Source organism: Clupea harengus, chromosome 16, assembly GCF_900700415.2.
Source record: "Clupea harengus chromosome 16, Ch_v2.0.2, whole genome shotgun sequence".
In the NCBI taxonomy this organism is placed as follows: Eukaryota; Metazoa; Chordata; class Actinopteri; order Clupeiformes; family Clupeidae; genus Clupea; species Clupea harengus.
In genome coordinates this window covers 898,705-914,254 of record NC_045167.1, presented here as the reverse complement: position 1 = coordinate 914,254, position 15,550 = coordinate 898,705, and the positions used below count along the sequence as shown (strand labels likewise).

General features: G+C 39.9%; 2 protein-coding genes across 2 annotated transcripts in view; one reads left to right on the top strand and one right to left on the bottom strand.

Annotated features, from left to right (window-relative positions):
• snd1 (staphylococcal nuclease and tudor domain containing 1) overlaps window positions 1-9,620 on the bottom strand; it is a 165,555-nt gene extending 155,935 nt beyond the window's left edge. Inside the window, 6 exon segments of the mRNA XM_031582313.2 lie at window positions 668-759; window positions 1,873-2,033; window positions 5,678-5,759; window positions 6,484-6,604; window positions 7,453-7,602; window positions 9,384-9,620. Coding sequence (XP_031438173.1) covers window positions 668-759; window positions 1,873-2,033; window positions 5,678-5,759; window positions 6,484-6,604; window positions 7,453-7,602; window positions 9,384-9,461 — 684 coding nt within the window. The 5' untranslated portion in view covers window positions 9,462-9,620.
• Window positions 9,621-12,506: 2,886 nt separating this feature from the next.
• pax4 (paired box 4) lies at window positions 12,507-15,230 on the top strand. Its single transcript, XM_012831925.2, has 8 exons — window positions 12,507-12,724; window positions 12,809-12,939; window positions 13,452-13,667; window positions 13,757-13,826; window positions 13,919-14,074; window positions 14,214-14,296; window positions 14,380-14,452; window positions 14,973-15,230. Exons 1-8 carry the CDS (start codon window positions 12,691-12,693, stop codon window positions 15,227-15,229), a joined length of 1,020 nt encoding a protein of 339 aa, XP_012687379.2. The 5' UTR covers window positions 12,507-12,690; the 3' UTR covers window position 15,230.
• The last annotated feature ends 320 nt before the right edge of the window (window positions 15,231-15,550 follow it).

The following is a 15,550-nucleotide window of genomic DNA, read 5'->3' as shown; positions in this document are numbered from 1 at the left end:
GCACATACATGTGGCATTAAGACTCAAACACTACCAGCTTAAATGTTGGACACTGGATATGCACATACATGTGGCATTAAGACTCAAACACTACCAGCTTAAATGTTGGACACTGGATATGCACATACATGTGGCATTAAGACTCAAACACTACCAACTTAAATGTTGGACACTGGATATGCACATACATGTGGCATTAAGACTCAAACACTACCAACTTAAATGTTGGACACTGGATATGCACATACATGTGGCATTAAGACTCAAACACTACCATCTTAAATGTTGGACACTGGATATGCACATACATGTGGCATTAAGACTCAAACACTACCATCTTAAATGTTGGACACTGGATATGCACATACATGTGGCATTAAGACTCAAACACTACCATCTTAAATGTTGGACACTGGATATGCACATACATGTGGCGTTAAGACTCAAACACTACCAGATTAAATGTTGGACACTGGATATGCACATACATGTGGCGTTAAGACTCAAACACTACCAGATTAAATGTTGGACACTGGATATGCACATACATGTGGCATTAAGACTCGAACACTACCAGCTAATGAGAGATCAAGAGAGAGGAATACACACAAAAACGGATTCGAGGGAAATCAGTAAAGTACTGATGGCAAGCGCGCTGTGAACTCACCTTGACACCAGACAGCATGATTGTCACCAGGTAATAATCAGGCAGGAGAAGAGCTCGCACCACGCTGCCATCTCGCACATGTTCAATGATGGCTAGGAAGAGTGAAAAAAAGACATACATCTATGAACCCACAGTTTCAATCGAGTGTTCCTGCGCAAACCAGGGCCTTTAATCCGAGAGCATTTGCTCTTCCTTCTAACAGTACTCCTAAGTCTCACTAAAAGTTCTCTCGTAAACTAACAGTACTCCTAAGTCTAAATGTTCTCTCATTAACCGTTTTCACAACGCTGCTCAGACCGACTTTCACTAAGGAATAGCAAGAACTCCTGAGCCAAGAGGAAAGACCCCGTTGCCATGGCTGAGGTCAAGAGGAAATACCCCGTTGCCATGGCTGAGGTCAAGAGTCATGCGGGAGCTTTCAATGACCTCGCGATGGGTTGGTGAGAGACCGGTCAATGCTGGCGAGTATACGCCTACCACAAAGAACAATAAACAAACAAACAAACAAACAAACAAAACAAACAAACAAACATAGGCTACAAATGAAATAATAACAGAATGCGCTATAATTATTCCCTAACGATTGAGACAATATTTTTTCTGTGATTCTGCATATGCATTTGGGATTAATGAGAAAACCGTTAGATAGAAACTTTTAGTGTGACTTTTAGGACTCTAGGCAGTAAGATCAAATGCTTTCTGAATACGGGCACAGGTTTTTTTTTTCCAAAGACAGAATTGCATGACGGACCGAAGTAACGCAATGTTAATTACATGAAAGACTACATGTACAAATTAAAAAAAAGGTAGGAAAAGGCAGCTGGTCACAGCCTGAACTCCAGGAAAACATTTACGCTTTGATTTCTAATGCGATACCAAAGGCTGCTCTTGCTTTAAGACCACGTGCATCTTCTGTGACTGTACTTCCAGGTGCTAATACACTGAAATCTACATTCTGAAAGATTTAACCATTTTAAGGTGTGTTTTTCGTTGGTAGCTTGCTTTTATAGCAACCTTCATGTCATTCAAAATTCATTTTGATGGTACATGGCCATGTGAACAAGAGCTAATTACATCAGTCGCACTATACAATGTAGTTCTGTACTTCGGGTGGGAAAGCCATTGGCAGCCTTCAGATGATTTGACATGTGTCTGTTGAAGAAGAAAGCTAAAAGTAGTGGCTAGCAGGTGGGTGGCTGGCTCACCATTGACTGGTTTCTGATGCAAAGAGTCCACAAAGTTGCGGGGATTCTCAATGCTGTATTTCAGGTCACGGATGGTGTGGGCACCACCCCCCTCTGACCACATCCCCTTTCGAGCAGCCTTGGCCTGGTCCTCCAGATCACACAGTCTGGCCTGTTCAGGACTGCAGTGGACAAAGTGTCACACACACACACACACACACACACACACACACACACACACACACACACACACACACACACACACACACACACACACACACACACACACACACACACAGACACAAACAAACAAACAAACAAAAAAGACATTGTGATTATAACAAACAGACATTTAAATCGGTGCTTGCCTCTCCAGAACAAAACCAGACAGACAAACACTCAGTCCTAGAGGCAATGCAAGGGTGAGTCTGACACAGAAAGAGGTTCCTTTTTAAATAAATACAATTCTAATAAGAATAAACATTAAGTTTACATCTTCAAGGTTAAAGGTTACATCTTGAAACATGGCAGAAAGTCAGTCACAACTATACAATTAATAAATGGCCTATCAAGTCTTTTCTATGGCATGATTATGTGAAGAGATAAACACACTTATCATTCCCACTAGCTGCTGAGGCTAGTCACTATAGCTTCCAGGTCAGAGGATCCCACGGAAATGTAAGAACACCAAATATATTACTGAATGCATCAGTCTGCGAGCTAGCTTGCTCGTTATTAGCTCAAGCAAATGAAGTCAGTTAAGCAGATAAGATAAGATCAAAACAGATAATGACTCCGAAATAAAGGGGGCCAAAATCGAGTATGGTGGACAAACTGTTGATGTGTGAAAGGAATTGTGAGGTTATAAAAAATAAAAAAAGGGGAATTGTGGGTTGGTAAAACAGTCTGAAGAGCCAAAGTAATAGAAACCACCCTGTGGAACAGAGCCAGAAAAACAAAACTACCACTACAAAAAACTAAAATAAATAGAAAATAAAAAAAAAGTCAACCCATCAATGGGTCTGTCTGCCAATGAGGAGTCCAAGCCAAGGCGATGCTACACACAGTGAGGGAAGGCCTCACAAACCTTTAAAAAACGTTTACAATAAGAAGTCTGAGTTTTGTGTTGCTGTGCTCAGTGTGTCTAACTGGAGAGGAGATGAAGCCCTTTTTGAGGGCATGAACTCCTGTAAAGACATTACTACTCATCAATGCCAGACATGTGTCTCAATTAATTCCATTATTATTAATAAAAAAAATAATTCAATTTTGCTGAAGTTTGTCAAAAGAGGGTTAAATCAGAGTGTGGATGAGAGGACTTCTGAGAAGGCTTTGTGCAAATGAGCTCTCGCTCTCATTACAAGCGCAAAAACAAGAAGGAGTGGAAGAATGAGCAGGGAACAGGGACTCAATTAAAACCCGTTCAGCACACAGAGCGGAGCCGAGCAGAGCCGAGGCAGTGGGTTCTGAAGCAGTATGGAGCTAATTGGAATACTGGACACAAGCCCAAAAACACTCAAGCAACATCCACACAAACTATTCACTTTCAGAAAGAGTTTTTTTCCCTTTAAAGCAGTCAGTTCAACAGCTGGAAATGTAATTTCTGCTATTTTGAGTGCGAAAAGCCATAGAGAAATGACGGACACAACGCCATTTCATGTGAACTCCACTAGAGCCTGACTGATCACATCAGAGATTTCCAAAATCAAGCAAAAACGAATTCTATTTGTTTTCATTTAATTCTCGGAAGAATGCAGAATTACAAAACTGCTCAAGAATTTTTACCAATTACAAAACTGCTCAATCATTTTTACCAATGATTTTATGTATTTTTTAGCTCAAACATCAGACGTTTGAGAATTGCACACTGCATCTTGAAAAGCTAACAGACTGCAGATATCCTACTGAAATATAATTATATCATATAATGCATAACTACAGCAGTATAAACAATATCACATGTTTAATAATCTGCATTCAAGTTCATATTCACACAACAAGCACATTTATAATTCTAACAGAATTCTCCAGACGTTTAAATTTAATTTTTTTCCATAATTGCTTACTGAGTTTTTGGTTTGAAAATTTGACTTCAAAATGTGCCGGAAGAAAATCTACTTCAAAAGCCTCTTGGACCCTATAATTATCTCAACAGACACAAGACTTATTCGTCCATCTTTTAAGTAGCGAGTGCAAATACCTTGACACTTAGCCTTTTGTCAGCAGTATTTCCCAATCCCAAGCACCTCAGCATTGGCACCCCTCTTTAAATCCACTTCATGAACCCAATGGAGACTGAACTTACTGCAGACTGACTGTTGCATCTTCTGTAAGGTTCATGCACTCACTTGATATCTTCAAATGCTTCGACTAAAATCAACTAATAAACCCCTGATCATAGTGTGTTCCACTTTGGACCAAAGACACAGTGCCTGGGGCTGGGACTGAGAAACGCTACTGGCAAAATGCAAAGATGGACGTTTTGCTAATGTTTAAAAAAAAAAAAAAAAAATTTAAAACGTTTAATTATGATAGGCACACATCTGTGGTTTTCTTATATGCTAATGATATGTTCATGTCTACACCCAGAAACACAGTGTGAGGGATAAAGGATTTCAGGCCATGGAATACATTTAAGGCTGGAATATATCATTTTAGGAAAGTAACCTTAAAATATATATTCTTAAAGAGAATCTCAAAGAGAACAGATTTCATTTATTTGTTGAATCTGAACTTGGAAACACTAACTTCAGAACTGTATGGTAATCCCTGACATGACCTGCCCAGCTCTAAGTGACTTGCTACAGGATACCCCCGTGTGCCTTGGGGGGGGGGGGGGGGGGGGGGGGGGGGGGGGGCATTAGGGAAGGACCTCATTCAAAACACATGTGGAGCTGCTCTTAGCAGGCAGGAGACTCAGAGGAGTTACATAATGACCACTGAGGATATAGCCCCACTAAGTTGATGCATTCACAGTACCTACAGCCCTAAGAAGACCAGATTGGTGAATGAATAAGGACGTGTCTGTTGTGTGTTTGTGCACTTTATCGATTTCTCTTTCTGCCATTAGTGCCAAAGAGGGGACTAATCATTAGCTCAGCTCTTCTGGGCAACTGGGGTGGCATAACTAGTAATGATTTTTAATTATTAAACAGTGCCTACCTTTTCTTTTGGCAGGGCCCAGGGCCCAGTCCCACTGTGAGTGGGGACAATCTCTGTCAAATCTAAATCTAATCAACTATGTGTTTATGTGAGAGACAGGGAGAGAGGTCACATGTGATGGCCACTGTTCCCAGCCTAATCAACTGGCACTGACGGCAAACCCTGACCCCAGGTGTGAGATGACAGAGGTGACAAGGGTGATTGGAGAGTTGAACGGAACAATCAGCAACAATGTAGCCTAATGAGAAAGGGCATAGCACTCAAATGTATGCTCAATGTTAGTAAGAACTCTTCTCTCCAGGGCATTTACACTAGCAAGCATTTAGCAAAATGTCACAGTCTGTGAAATATCATCACCTGATCTGAGACTCCATTGAATATCCATTTTAAACAGCTCATCAACCAAATACACTTCGCCAGAAGGGGAAATCTGAGAGAAAGCTGATGAGGCATTCAAATTCAGACATTCACATGCAGGTATGTGTGTGCACTAAAGATGTTCCTACCAAGAGGTTGGGCTTAATTAGTGGAACTACACTGCCATCTGCTGGTAGATATGAGCAGAATGAGCAGGTGTAGTAGAACAAGACATCTCTGGTGTTTTTTTTAATTATATTTTTCGTGGTGCAAACAATAACAGGAAAAGTAATACAAAGAGTCTCACTTGTTGCCTCTGATGCCTTCTCTACGAACTGTGGCAAGACCCTCAACCACCAGAGACTCTGCCAGGCTTTCTCCTGACGTGTCTGCAGACGGAAAGGAAACAAGAAAGAAATGGATTCAAAATTGATACATGGAGAGTCATTGTTTGGGGTTCCTACAGCAGTCTGTTACTTATAATAACCATTAACATTGATATTTTTGTGGCAGATACTACTGACAATATTTACTTGATTTGAGCATTTAACAAAAGCATAATGGATGAAAGATAGAAAAACTACCAACAAAACATCAGAAGTGTTTCCTAATAATGGTGTTAACAGGCAAGTGAGCATGTGCACAAATCCGAGTGGTTGGATAGATCCCAAATTACATTGGGACAAATGTACAAAACTGAACACTGAAGATTAGAATGAACAAATAGAGCCAACATAGCTTCACAATGAATTGTTAATAAAGGCATTTTGTTTTATTGGAATGAAATCTCATGAGGTCATTAAAACATACTGACAAAACATTTGCTTTTACCCAGTCTCTTAATCTTAATTCACTGCTGTTTCACATAATTGTCCTACTTTGAGCTGTCACATCAAGGCTTGCAGAGATATAAGAAGAATCTGCCATAGAAATCAGCTCTTGAAAATAACTAGGTGAAATCTACCAATATAAACTACTACGTCTTGAGTGTAAACACTAATCAGCAAGAGCTGTTGAGTAGAAAGTAAGACAAGAGGAGGCACAGTAGTAGACGTGTGACTGTGGGCATGAGTGTGTCTGTTGGTGTGTTTATAAACCAATGCAATCTCTTACCCCTTCCCAGGTAGACCAAGCCATACTCTCTGCCCTGGGCAGTCTTTATCTCCACAGTAAAGCACACCTCCTTTCCAATCAGCTTTTTCCTCAGAAACTCTCGTGCCTGGAAAGCATATGGCTAAAACAGAAGAAAACGACTGTTATGCAATAGCCACGACAAGCCACTAGAGGGGACAGAAGTCAAATTTGCTACTGATGCTCTGGGTTCCTAACAGGATATACTAGATGTTCATGCAAACTACACTAATCCTTTGCTCCCTTTTTGCACCAACGTGATGTGTGGCATAACAGGTAGATTCAACAAATATGACTGTTCTCCAGGCAAGAAAAGCGTCAATTGAAATTATAAGCAAAATTAAAAATTGTATAAAAACAATCAAACAAACAGATAAATTAAATTAATGAATCAACGAACTTCGGGGGTTAATTTATTGTCTAGATAGCATTAAAGGAGTGATTGTTCTAGACTTCCTCCAGATTATGATTATAACCAATAAAAAGTGTTTCTTAATATTACTGTACACTTTACACACTTTGTTTCTGTTTCCGTTTCACATCTAACCTCCAGAAGAGTTCAGTAAAGTATGCTACGAGACATCAGTTCCATTGATCCCAGTGTAGTTGGAAACCCAAGTTGTAAATCATCCCACACAGTAGTGTATTAAGCCTCCTTCCCATATCAAGCCATTAATGTATCAGGGAAAAACATGGAATAGATAACTCTTGTGTGTAACTTGTGACGTTGTGTATTCCCACCTGATTGTATTTAATGGGATGCTATGGAGAGCAAACCTCTGTGAGACGTATAAAACATGTGAGCCCTCATGTCAGTTAACCTAGCTATGAACTATCCTAGCTATCTCTATCTTAGGGAACCATCTTAACAGTTGACAAATAATAGATAAGACACACGCACATATATGTACACGTTTATACATATGACCTCATATAGATACACCAACTCACCTCATCTGGAAAGTCCTTAGCGTCTGGCTGGCTCTGGGCAGCTCGCCGGGCCAGCGCTCCTGCCCTGATGTTACTCAGGTTAATCTGGCGCTCAGGCGGAGGGCCACCTTTAGGTTGGCCCCGAACAATGATGGCACAGCCAGACAACACCTGTCAAATGATGACATAAGTATCACTTCATTAATAGGCTGGACAGTCTTTCCCAATAAGATGAGGGGAAACTCTAACCACAGTATATGCATCTAGGCACATTGAACTAACATCTTTTCATGGCAAGACGTGCCAACTTGCTCTGCTTTTTAATTTAGCAGAACACTGCATCAAGATAAAAACACAACCTTTCATTATGATCATAATTACAGGCTCATTCCACCATGAATGCCGTATTTCCACTGAACAACATGAAGCATGTATGCTTAACTCAGAATAATGAATCCACCTAAAGTATAACATATGGCAAAAATGCAAGTCTTGAGAAAACAATGCCACTTAAATTCTACTAATTAGCAATTGAACTTATGTTGATAAGTATCCATTTTGTCTCAGATCTCTGGCATATGGTCTAGGGACAGAGGGGTGAACTTGAATATAACTATCACGATAAGACAGAAATGTGTTTTTGTATATTTTTTTCATATTCAAATACACATATTAATACTCATTCTTCATGTGTTAATTTAACAACACACATTGATATTAAGCTTCAAAATGTAGAGCTGCAACTAGCCTTAGAGAGGTCTCAGAAGCTGAAAAATTAGGCCTACGTGTCAGTTTCTAGCTGTGGCCTCAAACAGTCCTTTCAAGACTCGGGGGAAAGTAAACATTCAGAAAACTCTCGACTAATCGCTGAGACGCTATCTCAGCGCGCAACGCGATTCCAACCCTACTCCATTCAATGATACACTGATTCCAGCTGATAAACGTTTGTAACGCAGTTAAGCTCATAATAACGTAGCTAACAGTATGGCTGATGTTGGCTCGCCCCCAAGTTTATGAAAACGTCTGAAGGCGCTATACGAAGCCGTCTTACAGAAGTCAATCGGAATAGCGTGTCATTATAGCTAGAGCTCATGAACTTTGATCATGCCACAATGTTATTATCTGGTGCATGTCAAATGAAATTGTGTTGCAGACAGCGCAACAAACTTGGTCCGTGGAAAGTGGAAAAACTTGGAGCGTGGACGCTAGCTGTCGCCGGGAAACACTGCTCACCTCAGACATGGTGATAGACCCGACCACTTCGATTTAGGTTAGCGAGCTAGCTGACTAAGTCATATCACATCTGTGCATATCAAATGCTGATCAGTGAGCATGCTGCAACGTAAGGAGTTTGCAACATCAGCAACAGATATTGCAGAGGTAATGGGAATACGTACTGCTTTGAAACAATGTAACAATCGATTTGCCTCAATAAACTGTTAGAAACCGTTAGCTAGCAAGCTGCTTAACAATCTTGAAGTGAAGGCATAACGTTCCAGCAGTGATGACGTTTCAAAGGTCGTAAGAATAAAGTTGAGTGTAACAAAGTCAGACAAAGTACGAATCAAATCAAATAACCCGGGTAGCAATACGCTGTCATGTTTAACGTTACTATTATCACAAAGTGAAGCTCAAGAACTCTGAGCACTTACTATGTAGGGAAGTAACGTTAGCGAGCTGGTTAATCAGTCTGGTTTCACCTGAACAGCTGAATCTTTCAATGCATAACGTTAGCCATGAAACTTGAGGGGGGGGGGGGTTGTGTAGTTTGGCAAGATTGTGTATTTCTACACATGTAAAGTTTATGAAAGTACTTACAGCTACATTTACTACATTTCTACTAAAGCTCTATTTGCGACCCACCTTTGGCTATCCGCTATTTGCTAAATAACTAGCTAGCTAGCAATATCCTTAGCCCAACACTTTAAGTGCCCATATGGTCTTAACGTTACCATCTTCACTATTCCTCTCTGGAGTTGCGGAGCAGGAGCCGGGTTGGCCTGTGCGTGTGCCGAGACCGATGATGCCATGTCCGTGGGTTTAAGTTCACCGTTAGGGGAGACACAGGTGAGGAACCAGGAGCCCTATGTGATTGTTTCACTGAAAGCCAAGAGGGGGGAAAAGACTGAGAGCTGCTGCTGATCAAACAAGCTTAACCGGAAGCATACGGACCCATGCGTTGAATGTACACGTCAAACTATTACTCTTCCGGGGTCACCAAAGACACAAGCTAAGTTAAATAGGCTGATTTCTTCGTGACGTAGATAAATGGGAACAGTAACATCCGGTACGTGGAGAGGTACGACACGTCAGCATAGTCTACAGTCAGTAGGCTGTATAAAACAGTAATTAAAATCATGTGACTTACTACACACCAAGAATATAACTGTTTTATTATAATCCGTAGAAATGGACATCGTTCACCTTCCCCTTTTTCTTATCACTGAGTAGGCTTATTATAACATTTGTGAAGGTTTAAGATAGTCACCTTTAACAAGGCTGCATGTTCTGTGGCCTTATAGAAAAACAACGACAGTCAATTATATAGGCCAACAAATCTTATGAAAGCTATTACAATCGTACAAGGCTATCTAGGCCTACAGATAGAACTCTATCAATAAGCATGTCTGGCATATGTACCCGAAAAAGCTTCAAATTAAATCAGAAAGCAGGGAACTGAGAAACTCTGAAGGTGACGTTAAGGACTCCAATCACTAGATGACGCCATTTACTAGGAATAGGAAGAGGGATGATGGAATGTACCTGAATAGAATTTTTTTTTGCCAATATCGTATAATTTCAGTTTTAGCTATACATTGATATTTGTCCATGTTGCGCATGTCAATGTTCAGGAAGAAATACTATGTCAAGATGAAAATTTGAACTTCACCTGGCAAAAATTCGCTCTCATATATCAAGCCTTGATTTTGACCTTTCAATTGAGATAAATGCACATTTAATGTTTCATGTTAAACATGGATTTGCTTACGTTACACAATAGTTTAAGAGGGAGAGCACGCGTGTTTGTTATTGTCTATGAGCAAAGGTGGGGTGATTGCTCTCTCTTTTCGCTACACCTGGGTTGAATTTAGCGCGCATATCTGACTCGCCTGTCAGTGTCAAAGAAAGTGTTAGGATAACTGTATGTGCGCGTCTGTTGCTGTTTGCGAAAGATTTTGGCGAAAGTTTATGAAGGTGGTCTGTATACGAGTGATGATTGTGTCACTTCATTTGCCAGCTTAGTTTATGTCCTGAGGTGGCCGTCTTGGGTGGTTAGCCAAAAGCTCTAACATAGGTCTCCTGGGACCATGAGAACGATGCAAATTGAACTCGCTTTGCATTGACTTCTGGGAATTGTTAATCATCATTTAACTTATTAAAAAGTGGACGTGTTTATTTTGTCACTGTATGTTTAGTCAGGAAACATTTATTTTGATTGTGAAAACCGAATACGTGACGCTATCATTTTTTCGTTGTGCGCTTTGGGTAGCTTTAGGTACCCATTTACGCGAAAAATATATTGGTGTTCTGCTGTATATGATGCTTCACAAGATCGCAAATTCATACCTAGTCCTCAGAGAAAAGGCTTTTTATTTGGTTGCATTCTGGGCTGTGTGTATAGACCCAGAATTTTCACACAAGACAAAGACTTTCAACAGTCAACAGAAGTCCCTAGGGCTTTTGCGCACCAGGGCTGCTGGGCTACTTCCCTTGCAGTCCGCCCTTGCTTTTATTAACTTACGTTCCGACTAATAAAGTGTGTCATAAAGTGCATTCTCTACAGCGTGAACACTGTGTTCTCGTGAATAAATACTGTATTTGCCTATTTCCTCCGTCGGCAAGGAGATAATGGTGTTCAGAATGTTTGTCCTCTACATACAAAGCACCCAACGATGAAAATATTATTATCTAGTAACCGGTGGTTAATATATAATTTGGACCATATGGCATTTTAAAAACCATCCTATATTTCTACAGTACTTCTATCTGTGTGGACCTACCTAATGATGCCCAATTAGTCATTAAACAGCCAGAAAGACGAGGCCTGTGTATATTCTCATTCGCTAATATTTGCTCTTCAAATATTTAAATGTAACGTTTACAACACATTTTATCTGTTGGCCAGACAAGGGACATCTGTGAGGTCTTTTTCGACTCTTTATTTTATAAATATATCCCAATTGGTCCTGATATTCTGCTCTCCGCCTCTATTTGCTCATGCTTGAAAGAATATGCAATAAAAAAGACAAAGTTATCGATTTATGATTTATCAGAAGCACTATACCATATGGCCGTTGACTGTGGAACAGATTTTCAAATGTTTGTTTAAAAAAGAAATAATTCGCATGAAACCACGCTAACAGAAATGATGCTGGAGTCACGTGACCACGCAACACTAGTATCATGGCCACGCTACCTATGGTTTAATTCCATGTTTCAGAATCGAATTGCATCGTACATTTTGATAAGTTTTTCACATCGTCATTTACTGAGAGGACGCAAAAAAGCTGACTCAAAAAACGTCTATTACAAAGCCATGACAATGACAAGTGGCAATGCACTTTTGTTCTCTCAGTGCTTGATAAAGGTGATTGTGTGTTGTGGTTCTTCTTAGGGAATTATCTTGTGACAGAACATGACAATGATGTATATGGAAAGAAGTAATAACAATAGTACTTCGTAACAAATTGGTTTAAGGGGGAGGACAAGGTTCCCCAAGAGAGAGTGAGTTAATAACGCCACAAACATTATTGCATTAATATGCCATTCAGTATAGTCCAACATAATCCATTCTGTCCTACTCTTGTCCGTTTAGTGAATATCATTTTAAGGGAGCAGACCACGTTACGGTTTTCAATAATTTAACATTATTGCAACTCTGTTGTGCGTGGAAGATGCGTGTTGTGTGGCTGTCGTAGGCAAGGATAATAGCTTATATTTAGTCCAATCAGTACGAGGACAGCTCTGTAAAAGATTGCAACCAATATTTACATTTCCCACATCCGACTGCGCGTCATCCAGATAAGAGCGTGTTGCTCCAGCCTATATCAGAAGTCACGCGCTCAGGCGCTGAATGGAGACGCTGGTGCACCTATTATCTGCGTTGCGCACAGGTTCGTGCGGAGGATTCTTCATTGCGCCTCTCTTGGAAGGAAGTTAGCATTTTCACAGTTTTGCTTTAGTAGTTAATGCTCATTTAAAAGAACGAGGTAATTCATTCACTGGCTGTTCTATTCATTTTGGTTAGGTGGCACAATCATGTGCTGCACTGACATGGATCCGGCAAACCAAGGTAATTTCATTATTTCATGAGGTGTGTGTGTGCTTGTGTGTGCGTATACATACATGTCTTTCTCACAAAACATTTATGCTGCAGGAAACAGCTGCATCAATCAACTGGGCGGTGTGTTTCTGAACGGCCGAGCACTACCTTCTCACAAGCGCAGGATGATGATTGAATTAGCATCAGAGGGTGTGAGACCGTGCCAGATCTCGCAGATTCTTAAGGTGCTCTTTGGCCAAATGCCACTGAATATAGAATGATGCGTCAGAATAGCATTTAGTGTTAAGAAGGCACTCCTAGCCAATTAAGCAAATACTAGAAAACAATCATTATTATTAACAATGAATAATTATTATCTAAACATTTCACCCTACAACAAACTTTCATCCAATGCTTCCTCACAATTGTCCTTTACTCTCAATCAGCTCAATTAACAGAATACCTTCTATGTTGCCCATTCTTAAAAAACAAATGTTTTTCAAATTCCATACATGTGGTCAGGCTCATGTCCTGTTTAGGTGTCAAATCACACTGTCAGTTAGTGAACCATCTCCTCTTAATTCTTCAATCCATTTAGGCTATGATGTAGAAGCTGGGATCATAGGTCATATCTCCTCATGGATGGAGCTGAATTATTAGTATACTGTGTAATGATGACAAAGTGCTAAATTAGCCATGTACTGTATATGCCAACAACTGTTATGCTTTACATAATGTTTTACTAATATCTTTCTAGGTATCCAGTGGTTGTATTAGCAAGATACTCAGCAGGTATAAAAAAACTGGGCTGCTGTGCCCAAAGGCTGTTGGAGGAAGCAGACCTCGGAGGCTAACGCCTGATGTAATATCAACAATTATTCAACACAAGAGTGCAAGTCCAACCATCTTTGCTTGGGAAATTCGCCAAAGCCTTCTGGCAGCAAGAGCATGTGAGGCTGAGAAAATCCCAAGTGTAAGTTTAAAAAAATGTCTCGAAACGAAAATAAGAGAATATGGGAAAAAAATAGAAATGCACATTTCAGTGTTGCCTTTGCCTTTTAGGTTTCCTCCATCAATAGAATTCTGAGAAAGATGAAGATTGACACTTTTACTTCAAATGGCATCTATACAGGTGAACACCACAGTCTGCTTGAAGGAAAAACTATATCAGAGTTCAGTCTTTTAGAAGTTCTTGCTGCACCTTGTGCATGTCTTTTCTTGCAGACATTGTGAATGCTGTACCGGTTCAAGGGAGGAGGGACATCTCATCTGGGACCGAGCACCTGGCCGTTCACAAGTCCTCGACCCCTCTACAGAGCGACACCCAACAGCGGAGCAGGACACACTTCAGCCCCAAGCAAGCAGAGACTCTTGAACAAGGTTCTCTGACTTCTTTTCAACCCACATTTTGAACATTTTGAACTTCAGATCGTATCTCCTGCCACACTTGGTGACATCTCGGTCAGCACGCTACTGACCTGACAATGATCTCATCTCTCTTTCTCCATGCGTGGAACAGAATTCCTTCACAATCAATATCCAGATATGTTCGCTCGTGAAAAATTAGCCACACAAATCAATGTACCAGGGGACACCATTAAGGTAATATCATGTATTAGTTGGATGGTTCCATTATTAAAGGCATCACCCTAGGCTTCTGATGAAGGGATTCTTTCTTATTGCAGGTGTGGTTCTCAAATAGAAGAGCCAAACTGAGACGGGAGAGTCTGACCAAACAGGACAATGTTGCATCCCATGGTATGTTGGACATACAGTATAGAGAGCCTTGTGGAATATATGTGTCAATATATTTATTTGAACATTTTAAACATTTAATTTGTTCTTATATTTCACTGTATTATACAGTAATAAAATGTATTGTAACACACATATTGAACATACATTTACTTTTGCTGAAGGTGTACATTATTTTGTAAGCTGTGCATTCTTTATCATATTATGTTGACGACCCAAATTGAAAAACAGGACTTTATGATTTTTCATAAGAAACCCTTTAAAAAAACATAAAACCCTGATGGCATAAGTCTTTCTGCTGAAACTGTCACATGCATAATCACTAACATTATTTATTGCCAAATAAGTAATTAATTTGAACATGTTTGGTAATGGGTGATGAAGTGATTACAGTAAATGCAATGATCATATTCTGTAATATCTACATGTATTTAGAGCAGGACTAGTGCATATAAGATTTAAATGTAAATTTGGACTTTTGAGTATAAATGTATGATGTCAGTATTCTCTCATTTGTCCTAAGGACCTGCATTACTACATTCTGACAAGACAACTCAATCCCTGACCTACCACCAGGATAAGAGATTCACTTTGGCCCACAGAGACAGACAACATTACCAGTTTGAACCCTCTGAAATACCTACTATCTCCCTGACTCAGACCTATCCAGATAATAGTACCCTATTCTGTTGGGCCCACTGTCAATCCTTCCAGCCGACATCTTCAGTAGGATATCCCCAAAGAGAGCAGTCTGTCCATTTGGCTCATTTCAATTATTAGAGTTCTTAATACATGATCGCTTTGGCAATATATGTCAACAATCTGTCCTTGTTATTTACATAAGAACATTTTCTGTGTGTACTGTAGTACCAACTGCTTTGAATGTTAATAATAAAGGTGTAGAAATCATATGTATGTTACAGCTACAGTTGTTATAGAGTAAAATAACTATATATATATAGATATAGATAGATCGATTGATAGACAGCAAATTTAGGCCTGCACAGTTGACCATAGGACATTATTTAAGTATATGTGTCTTCTGGATATTCTATTTTGGGCAGTTATCTGACTGTAAGAATTACCGTAACCAGTTTTGCC